The following is a 12,267-nucleotide window of genomic DNA, read 5'->3' on the forward strand; positions in this document are numbered from 1 at the left end:
GAAAAAAAGAAGTATTTTTTTAACTTCAACAGATGAAAAGGAAATAAAGATAATAAAAATTAAGAATAAATCACAATTTTTCATATATTGAATACGAATTTAATCTTACTTTGTTTTTTATCACACCAATACCCCTCTACCCAACTAAGAGAAGAAATTATTTGATTCAGTTTTTTCTTGTATCTTTAATTAATCTTAATTCTGAGTTCCTTCAAAATATTTTTGGAGATTATTTATTCTAATATTATAAAAAATTAATTTAATGGATATTTTCTCAGAATAACGTCCGATGACTGAAATTTCATAAGTATTATGAACTAAGCAGGAAAAAAAGTAGGCGAAACATTTTATTACCCAATTACTTTGAAAGTCTTCTTTCGATATTCGGTTTAAAGTTTCAATATTCATTAAAGTTCCCTTGTTACCGAGGAAGCGGGGACAATATTAAGTTTTTTGTAAGGTTGATGGGAATAAAGGGTTCTCGTAAAATTTGTTTTTTGGTGATAGATTTTTTTAGCTGTAAAAGTAAAAATAATTATAAACTATTACATTTGAAATATACAAGGATATTTTAAATATAACTATATCTGTTATTGTAATTGTACAAATTAATTAATTAATTCTAATTTTTATTTGCCACACATATTTTAAAAATAGACGGTCTAATTAATTAGTCGCTGATTGATTTGTTATTGGATATTTGCTGTATTTTAACAGTTGATATGCCTAAGTTCTCTTCACATTCTTCAGGTTTTAATTTGAAAATATGTCCCTTCTCCATCAGGATAAATTACCAAATATCACCCCGTCAAGGTGATAAACACATGGTTTATTTAGTGAGTACAAATGACGGCAATTCCTTTATGAATCAGTTGCTAAACTAGAGAATGCTGATGAAGATTTACTGTTTGGATCAAAACCTTGGTTTCTAATTAATAATTTATATCTATGGCCCCATAAAGAGCAAAAGGTTATACTATATTCTATCAATAATCAATATTTCCAATTTTGTAAAGTTATTATTTTTATGTCTTGTTCTCCATTGAAGGCATTGAATGCGAAAATTCATTTCTTCATTTCATTAATAAATAAGTGTAAATCAAACCCAGTACGTTCTAAACCAAGCACCTCACCTAACCCTAATGGGGAAAATTTTGAAACTGAACGAACAGTTTTTGGAGGAGAATTTTATTTTAAAAAAAAACCTTTACTTTTAAGATGTTGATACAATAACTTATTACAGAAAACTCATCTACTGTTTCGTTTAGTTGACCTTTGCTAATCAATGTCCTTTCCATTGGATATTTATAAACATTTTCTATTTTTGAATGGAATATGGTCCGGGCGCGGTCAAATAAAACTCAAATAGTAAATGGGTGAATTATTTGAGCGCACCCGGAGCATATTCCATTCATGATACACACGGTCAATCAGCAATCTTCCAGCATTTTATATGTTTATAATATATACTAAAAAGAGATCGAGGTTAAATCCTAAATGTTCTTCAGTGGTTTTTTAAGTTGATGTGTCTTCCTGGGGTAGCAAATTTGAGATGAGTTGACTGTCCTGAATTGACGAAACATGTATCAAACTAGCTATCTCCTGACATTTGAAAAAAAATATGGATTTGTTGTTCGTTGTTTGTTAGTTTTGAAAGGGCGTTTAACAGCCTGGTCATCAACGCCTGTTGGTTGTTGGCTTTGATAAGGACTAGTTGTTTTAGTCATAGCTTTGGTATGGTGTACTGATCCGCACCAATTATAATTAATTATATAAATAGATAATTATAATAATTAAAGGCTGGTTAGTAAGTTAGTCTGATGGATGAATTTAATGACTTTTACAATTACAGATTCGTCGTTTCTCAACGCCATTGGGACATTTGTTGGTAACCCTAACTGGTTCAGAGTTGATAGTGACGACATTCTTCAAAAATGTGTTTGACGGTCAGATTGCTATTACATTTTGAACATTTTGGAGGTGCCTCTCCTGTTATGAGATGGATGTGTGTCAGTCGGGTATGTCCTATTCTGAGTCGGGTGATCACTACTTCTTCACGGCGTCTACTTCGGGCTGATGTAATCCAGGACTTCACATCTTTCTTGTTAGGTTTCAACTTACTGGGTGGACTTTCATCCCACATTGCCTGCCATCTTTTATTAATAGATTCCTTTAAGGGGTGAGCAAGTTCCTTTGCAGTTAAGATTGCTGCGGGTCTACCTGGGAGGACTAGCGCTTCTCTAGCAGCTTTGTCGGCCATCTCATTTCCCGTAATACCGACATGCCCGGGAACCCAGATGAAGTAGACTGATTTATCTATTTGGTTTAGCATTATTAAGTATTGATGAATTCGTTGAAAAAGTGGGTGAACTGAATACATTATATCTAGTCCTTGAAGAGCGCTTATGGAGTCCAATATTATTACTATATTGGATTTGTTTTTGGAATCATCCAATTGTATTATTGAAATGGTCATTTGTATCATCTATATTATTATTTTTTTATATTTATAATTTTGTATTTGCACCTGTAGATCTATTATAATTAATAAATAAGCTTTACTATCCAGGTAGAAACAGCATCTAGCAGTGCATCCTCCTGACGTTTAAATAAATTATTTGATTACACTAGGAGATCCCTCATCCAACTCCTCTTCAGCCTACTCCGAGTCATTTGTTGCTACTTGCGGAGCAAATTTATTGAAATATCCATACAATATGTTGTGAAAATCGTTTGTAAGTCATATAAATGTGGTTTGTTATGGTCGGAATTCGTAGGTCGGTGTGAATGTTCTAGTTTGAAACAGTATAGAGTTCGTTGCCGGACTGAACAATTGTGATTGAAAAGTTTGTATTTGTATCACCTTTGGAGAAGATCATCCAAACAACATAAATTGCTCTTTATTTCACTAAACCGGTCTGAGGTTTACTGAAAAGTAATTCGAATCTGTCTCCTGTTCTCTTCGTTAACCAACATTTAATTAAATTAAACTAAATTAAAATTTAAATTAATTAAAATATAACAAGCTCTACTGGTGACTCAGAAACAAATCTGGTACTGACACTAGCTTTTAATTTGTTCTAGGAATGAATAAAAATTCACGGTTTAGTTCTGGGCGACTGGATTTTTTTTCTATTTGTAGGAACCCGTTCAAAGAAAAAACTATCTCTCTTTTTCACTTATAGCTCTGTCCTTTCATTTAATTCAATAACCCCTTGCCTCTTTATCTATTCTATTTCAAACGCTTACTTCATAGTCTGCTATTTGAAGATATCTCATCTGGTTTCATAAGTTAATGGATCTTGTAATTGTATTTATTTTAGAGAGTGAGCTTATATCTTGGTATTTACATACTTGATTGTCAATGGAATAGCGTAAACAGGAGTTGAACTGATACTGACGGATATCACGGGTCCAGAATTTTTTTTATTACATATTAAAAAAGTCCCTTTTTGGCCTAATTGAATGATAAAAATAACTAATAATCAGCGGTTAGTTTTGATAATGATCTTAACCGTAGCATCCTTAAAAAAGAAGCGTAATTATTACCACTAATATAAAATATTCATAGAAAGGAATTTACGTCAATTCACAATTCTTGCATGTGCAAATAAATAAATAAATTTGCTGATAAATATACGCCCGAAGACCTGGAGTGTGGATGGAAAGTGGAAGGACCTGATATTGGATTAAGAAACAGAGGAACCACTCTCGGTGAAGTCAATAAGTAGGCAAAGGACAGAGAGGAGTATAAGAAAAGGACCAATACAAGTGTGTGGGTTGATTAAAGTGGAGAATAAGAAGAAATAAAAATTCATTTTATTAGTAAAAGTAATTTTAATTCATACTATATGTTGAATAGCTGGGCGGCATACATAAGAGATTACGGCAAGATTAACACAAAAAATATATTATTTAAAATATCGTATGCTGACGTTTCGGCCCACATTGCATACAATAAATATGAAAATTATGAAAGAATGATGAATACAATTATATAAATAGTAAAGAAAAAATATGTTTATAAATTCAATGAATGATTATGAACTGAAAGGTATAAAGTAGTATGTAACACATAATATTTCTTTATAGGAGTGGGTAGCTCAGAGGTAAGGTACTTTTCAATGAACTTCAAGGACCGACTTCTAATACGGCAGTGGCAGAAAATTATTTTTTGTTTCACTGTAGCCGTGAGTCAGCCCTGTCTAACAGGGTCCATTGAGCCTCATTAAGTGGGCACCCTTAATTGAGAAAAAATCTAGCGGTCGAGTGCGATTCTGACCAAATCACCTCCTTGCAAAACCGTTGGTCTACATTCATCCAAAGTAGTGCCCCTCTGACCCTTCATGAGTTGTAGCGGTACTGATTTAATTTGATATTTCTTTATATATGTGAGTTTATTTATAATGTTCTGTTCATTCATGGCAATGGAATTAATTTCTCCAATAACTATATGATTCATTATGTATACTCCTACGATATTTTCTTTATTATACAATATTCTTTACAACCCTGACAAAAGCTTGAAATATGGGCCGAAATGTTGGCTCTATATTGTTACAATTACTGGAAATATCTATTGTTTAATTTTTTTTTTTTTTATGTTATTCTCTGAACCTTCTTTTCTTTGGTTAATTTTATTCCACTACGAATCTTAGGGGTAAGAAAGGGTTTTGTATAGGTCACAGTTAATATAGAATTTAATGTCTCCGGTTTGAAATTAACGATATAGACACAATTTTCCGATTTAAGAATAGTATTCTATGTTAATCATAATATACAATAACAACTTGTGAAACCGGAACACTTGTCTAGAAAAAGAATTCATTTGTTTAGAGCTTAATTTAGTCAATTAAATTAAATTAAAATCGGTACCGTTATACAACCCATGAAGGGTCAGGTACTGTTACTTGACCAACGATTGTGCAAGGAGATAATTTGGTCAGAATCACGCCCGACCTCCAGATTTTTACCCAATTAAGGGTACCCAATTTAAAAGGCTGGGTGGACCCCAGGAGGGCTCCAGAACCCAGAGGAGTTGACTCACAGCTATAGTGTAACAGAAAATAATTCTCCACCCATCCGGATTCAAACTGGGTCCTTGGAGTTAGTAGCCATGCGCCTTACCCCGCGCCTTACCTCAGATACAGCAATAAAACTCTTTCGAGTTTTATTAGAGGTAGATGAGAGAGTAGACAACGGGGCGGCAAAATTAAACATCCCTTAGCGAAAAATCCTTGTTTCGTTTGGATACTTGATCAGCTTCTGAATTGTAAAGAGGTTCCAAGGACCACCACTAATTATACAATGTTATCCTGCACCATTGAGTTAAGGCTTTGGTGTTTCTCTAATCCTATTACAAGTAGCGGTTTGACGCTCTATTTCTTTTTCTTCTTTTGTTTCGTTGAAATAAATAAAATTAAATTAAAATTTTATGGACCCAAGTATAAACAGTCTCAGTGACGGGATGTATCCATGCTAAAAACAGATATCAAAATGTATTACTAACAATTTTTTAAGTTTCCTTGAAACTGTTTCGATTAGCATCTTGCACACTGTTGGTCCACAAGACACAGTGGATTATATATATATTATTTCCGTAGGCATAAAATAGCAATTTTTTTCAAAATTTTAAAGTTTTTTTCAATAATTCCTAAAGTATTGTAGATAGCTGAAATAAAATTATAAACTACTTTGTTGTGAATTTTATGAGCTTCAATTTGAGCTCTAGCACAGTTCTTTATATTCAATAGTTCCCGAAAATCATTTTTCCAAGACCGATATTTTATTATTTCAAAGATTGAAATATCATAATTTTATTAATTTATTTTGGTAAAGATCATGAAAACTGCTATTCTTGGAAAAATAATCATTATAATTTACCTAATAGTCCATTTAACAAGCTTCAACAAACTGTGCCACTGTGTAATGTTAATGTTTAGTATTTTCTGAATAAACAAAAAACAGTGAATTTATTGTAGCAAATATTGGGAAAACTACTAAGCTTAGGAAAATAAAAAAGATTTTAATAATATTTTTACGCGTTTGTTAGATTTTATAACATTGATTACAACTGTTTCCTCCAATGACCCATGGGAGCTGGGGAAACACCAATTAAAAACTTTGAAACGTTGCTCTATATCTCAAGTTTATAAATATATATTTCCATGTAATAAATAACAATAAATGCACTGCATTATCTTAAAGCAGTGATTCTCAACCGACAGAACTTCTGCGAGCTTGGGATATGCCGTGCGAGGGTCCTGTTTATTACTTGAATTCTCTTTTTAATTATATTTCTTGACTTTTGTGCCTCAACTGAAAAATTTTAATTGGTAATTACACAATAAAAGTGACCCAAAATAAATTATTTAGCTAATTAATTTTCAAATATTTTCTGACGGTGATTTCCCTCCACCCCTACTCGGTACTGGGGATGAGCTGCATATGGTTTAATGGTCCGCAGACTTCTCGTGTTGGGAACGAACGAGTTAAAGTTAATGACGCTTACTCCGATACGTTTCGTTGCCGTGCCTGATTAGAGGCACATCTAACAAAATTATAGTTTTAATTATATTTAGAATTGGACGTATTCCAAATATGATACCGTAAACTGCGGTTATTCTCTTTCCAAAAGTCGTCCTATTGACTTTCCTAAAATTCTAAAAATAGTTACAAATCAACTCCAGTCTATGGGACGATCTACGGAATAACAAAAATAATAAAAAAAAAAAACCTCTACATTGTCAGATGTGCCACTGTTTTAAAAAAGTAGCGATTTGTTTTTTAGAATAGGGTATAGGAATTTTTTTTCCTGTTGGCTGCATAGGGCTTGTAGTTCTTTGGCCGCCTGAACAAGCTGCATCCTTACGCCTATCTATCATAGGTTCCTGCTTCCCAGTTTGCTGCATGCAGCTCTTTCACATCTTTGTCGATTCAAATTATCCATCTGGCTTTGGCCTCCCACAAGGTCTCTTCTCTCCTATACTGCCACTCATTGTTGTGTATAAACGTCCTGATGGATTGCTTCTCGTTTAACTTAACACCTTTGTCTTCAAATCATAATATATTGACAAACCAGTCGCTGCAAGCAGTTTACTGTTAGTTCTTACCAATATGTCAAGGTACAGATCACTCCTGTAATTGTAACGACAACTTTCCGTTCGAATCTCTCAATTCTCCTTCCTAGGACCCAGGTCTCGTTGGCTTTACCTTGACACCCTTAGCTTCAGACTTGTACAGAATTTTCGGGATTACAGTATTTTTGACAGAGAGAAAGCTTATATTTTGTTTTATCTTCATTTACTTGCAAGATAATTCATAGGAAATATGCAAAACTTAAATATATTTTGTTGTATTTAATAAATTGTTTAAATTAGTAAGTCACGAACTTGTTAAATGGAAAATTTTTGTTTCGCTGCATTCTGGAATTTTAAAGTCTTAATATCTCAAAGAAGAGCTCAATGGAGTTACACCACTTTGGCTTTAGACTGATCAAATAAATAACGTTTCTGATTATAATATTTTCATATACATACTGAATATAATACTTTAATATACATATTAAATAGCATATATCATTACACTTAACCCTAACGATGATAACAGGTATCCCTACGTCTTCGGCGAAGCGTTCTGCCTCCTCCGGGGATTAGCGGCGGAGACCTCAGCCAACGCCACAGTCCTGACGATCACAGCCTTCACGGTGGAGCGCTACGTGGCGATCTGCCACCCCTTCCTCTCGCACACTATGTCCAAGCTGTCAAGGGCCTTCAGGCTCATACTGATCATCTGGGTGGTCGCCTTGGCCTTCGCTATACCTCAAGTATGTTTCCTTTAATACTTTTAATCTTAATAAGTTTGTATTTACGTGCACGTAAGTGTAATCACAGGAATAACTAGTTTTCTAGAAGAAATGTCAAAATACAATTAAACAAGTGAATGTAGGATAACCATATTGCAATACTTCTGCTCAATTCTTTAAAGCTTGTATTTACTAAAATATTTGTATTTTACCTAATTATATACTAATGTGAAAGAGACTTAATATGATTGCTAGGCAGTACTCCTAGCACTAAATCCCTTCACATTCATCACGCCCTCTCTAATGCTCCCGATCCCAAATCCAAGTGGAAAATACTCTGAAATTTATCTCTTCCAGAATCAAATACCCTCAGCTCTCTTCCAATAATAACACCTGATGATCTCAACAACCATTTCAAATCCCATGCTATTGATCCATCAATCTTTCCTAATGAGGTGTAGATAGTTGACCGTAGATTAATGATTGGAGAAGTTTGTCGGGGGGTGCGGTCAGCAAGGAACAACCTAAATAAACAAAACATGTTTATTTATGTTGTTCTTTGCTGACCGTATCCCCCAACAAACTTCTCCAATCTTACCTAATATTCGAAATAACACCTTTAATCCAGAAAACGTCTTTTCATCTTACGAAGAACTACTAGCTACCATTCTAAGATGCCATACCAACGATCATGGACCGGACAACATTCCTGTTAAATTAATTAAATCTTCTAGTCCTTATTCCTGTATTTTATCATGTATACAATTTTTCCTTGCAAAATGCTACATTTCCTTCTCATTGGAAAACTGTTTTAGTTCGACCATTAAAAAAAATCTCAAATCCTTCTTCAGCTAATGACTTCCGTCCTATTTCTCTCCTCTCTAACCCCTTCAAAACGCCTTTTTCAAAACCAGCTCTCAAACTTCCGATAAGAACGTCCCCTCATCAATCCTCTCCAATCCAGCTTTTGGCCTGGATCTTCACACAATCCGTTCTCCTTAAAATAACCCACGACCTCCAGACTCCCATGAAACATCAAATCCTAATTATCCTCATCCTCCTAGATTTCTCCAAAGCATTTGACACGGTTGATCACAGCATCCTTCTTACCAAACTTCGAAATCTTCCTCTATCCAACTGTTTGCGCTGGTTTCAATCCCTCCATTCCGATCGTTCCCAGTACGTAGCGGTTCTTGATAAACCCCCTTCAATGACTCGATCCCTCTCACCTGTTATTCCCCTCAGAAGAACTTTTTATCAGAAATTATAAATTTATTTCATCGCTATCCCCCACCTTTTTCGTTATCTACATGAATGGCCTTTCGATCCTTACCCAACATTCTCATTACCATTTGTACGCTGATGATTTCCAAATTTACCTTTCCTTCCCACCTTCTGACCAATTAGTTGCCACGGACAAGCTTTATGAAGACTTAAATCGAATTAGTCACTGGGCACAAGAAAACATGCTTTATTTGAATGCATAGAAGAAAGGGGAATCGTAATAGGATCAAATCACCTCCTGAAAACTATTCCTCATATTCCAACGTTATTCCTAAACAACAATTCTATCCATACGTAAAAAATCGTAAGACCAAACTCTCTCCTGGAAAAACCACGTCTCCGATATTTCCCTGTTACCTTCTCCACCTTAAAGCGTTTAATAGCTACTATCGCGAATCCAATTTTGATCATCAATGATTAGGAGTTGGAATCGAGGTGGTCCCCTATTAATTTTATTAAATAACACCAACTACTTTCGTTAACGCTTACGTATTTTCCTTGGTACTTAACTATTTCAAAAATTAAAAAAAAAAAAAAATTAATTCAGATTTAGTTTGAAATTGAAGGGAGTTAAGGATTCGTTAAAAAACAGTCAAATATCAATTTTGGTTTAAAATTAATCATAAAATTAATTTAAAAAATAATTATAAATGGCGAGGGTGCTAAACTAACTTATTCATTTAACCGACTTTTCATATACCCATCCTTATAAATTTATTATAATAAATATTAACGTAACGGCATTTTGACTTTAAACAAAATGAAGCATCTAATAACTGAATACAATAGAGTGTCTTTAAAAAAATATGCAAATTACAATTGAAAGAGTTCCCAAGTCAAGTAATGAACTGAATTTCAGATAAATATTTTAAACAAAAATATATTATTTCTCAAACATAAATAAAAGTTATGGTGACAAAATAGTAGAATAATGCCAGAACTGAGCTGAGGGAAAATTTATTCGGCCTGCTTCTCAGAAAAAAATCTTCTTCACTTCCAGATAATATCAGTATATTACAAAAACAAAACAAAAAAAAAAAAAATAATAATAAGTATATAAAAAGAGACTTCATAAATATGTAACAGACCTAAACTCGATATCTAAAACATTATATATAATATATACTTCCTGAAGACGGACGGGCAGCCCGAAAAAAACAAAAAACTTATTTCTATCAATTATTTAAAATTCAAACAAATAAAACAACTTTATGTCTAAGAGAACCTGTGTCAGAATGTGACCTTAGACTTATCCATTTGAGAATTGGTAAAACAAATATTAGGAAAAAATAAATATTTGAAGGAACTGTTTCCCATAAATACGGGTGATTTGTTTATTTTCGTTTTTGATATTCTAAAAGTTAAGAAAAACCAATAATTCAATTTTTTTTGCCAATATCTTGACTTTTTATTTTAAAAATTCATATAAACAGGAAACTGCTCGTGGATACAGACTATTACATATTATGTATACATTATAAAATAGTACATCAATGAAGTTGGCTATGTATATAACATTAAAGACTAATCGTTTAAGAGTTATAGTGATTGGTTCTCGAACTAAGAACGAAGTGAATTAACCCTGTAGCAAGTCTCAAACAAATAAAACTTTCTCTTACAGAAAATGTCCCGGTTTCTCTTATGTTCCTCGGAAAGCTCAGAAAAATTCCGGATACCTAACTTCAAAGCCGAATCAGTCTTCGATAATCAATTCGGCCAAAACTTAATTAAACTACACTAAAATTGAATCTACAAAAAAATTAAAATTTTCTAATTAAAAAATATTTTATTTAAAAAAAAAACAGTGAGAATGTCCTTCAATATCAATACTTTTTCCACCTGTGGGAAGATTTTAGGCACATTCGATTGTGAAATAATTTAGAATTCAGTGATTTAAATAAAACAGTTTAATATTAATGAACTCATTCATTAATTTATTTAAACAGCTTGTTATTATGGGGCATGGAATGATTGAATAACTTTTAATGATCATGCATTAATATTTGATAATACGTTTGTGTTGATACTAGGAGTTTTTTTCGAAATTGATTTATGTTTGATACCAATCACAACCATAAAATATATTATAAGTCTTTATTATCATCATCATTCTACATAGCCATATAACTAACTGATTTAACTCACCATAAAGCTATAATAAAGTTATATGCTATAACTATTGAATACTTAGGACCTCCTGCAGTTTGCTCTGTCAGCTCTCTCTGTTAATTGCTGCGGGTCTCCTGTTAAGCTTTCCCAACGTATCAGCTGCATCTCCATCAACCCATCGATCTGGGCTCTAGCGACTCCTACCCAAGCATAAACCTTTACATCGAGGCTTTTGCTAGGTATCTAATCTGGGAGCGCCCTCGAGGCTCACCGAGGCAGATGTATACATATTATGTAACTAGGCTTGAAAGAGTAACAGCCTGTTCTCTTACAGAAATTAGAGAAATGGTGAATAATCGGGACTATTCCATGAAATGGACCGAAGCTAAGTTCTCACATCGTGTGGCGAGTTGGAGATAGTAAAAGAAAATCTAGTCCCGCCATTGTGACTATATGCTCGCCGTTGGAAGTTATCGCAATAGTGTTACTCTTACAAAAGTAAAATTTTGTTAATTCAGCATTTGAACTTATTTTCAATGTTATATAGGTGTAAACTGTGCAGTAGATCTTTCAAAGTATTTATATTTCAAAACATAGGAGAAAGACCTCCTGCTCACCAGAGGATGTCCAATATTCAGAAGCAAACATAAGCATGCGTAGTACGGGGCTTCGCCTTCCAATACCTTTGCTTCGTTCAGTTCCAGGCTGTCAGAAGCTGTTGTTGGAACAGACTTATGAAGTACACATATCTGCATATCAGTAGTCTCAGAGAATATCCGTTCCTGAAAGCCTTTTGAAGTTCAAAATAATTTATTTAACGATACGAATCTCCATTGGATCTCAGCTTGTACCTCATTTTTTAAGTTTACCAGTGAATCGTGCCAAAACTAGAGGATTAAAATAAATTACAATAAATCCCACCAAATTACATTTACCCTTCGTTGTAAACCTTCGTCTTGCCCCACAGTATCTTTTAATAGGACCCCACTTATTCCTGTTGAACAGATCCGTTACTTAGAACTATATCTGGACAAACGACTGACATGGAATCCTCATACAAGACTGAAAAG

At 33.5% G+C, this 12,267-nt stretch overlaps 1 protein-coding gene across 2 annotated transcripts in view; it reads left to right on the top strand.

Moving 5' to 3' along the window:
• The window catches only part of LOC106687791 (Pyrokinin 1 receptor), a 140,176-nt gene that overhangs the window by 93,749 nt on the left and 34,160 nt on the right, over positions 1 to 12,267 (top strand). For both annotated transcript variants that reach the window (XM_014431883.2, XM_014431884.3), the window contains exon 3: positions 7,609 to 7,825. In XM_014431883.2, coding sequence (XP_014287369.1) covers positions 7,609 to 7,825 — 217 coding nt within the window. The remainder of the gene's footprint in view (positions 1 to 7,608; positions 7,826 to 12,267) is intronic.

The sequence above is a fragment of the Halyomorpha halys genome, unplaced genomic scaffold (assembly GCF_000696795.3).
Source record: "Halyomorpha halys isolate HHAL.00 unplaced genomic scaffold, Hhal_1.1 Scaffold1013.1, whole genome shotgun sequence".
Classification (NCBI taxonomy): Eukaryota; Metazoa; Arthropoda; class Insecta; order Hemiptera; family Pentatomidae; genus Halyomorpha; species Halyomorpha halys.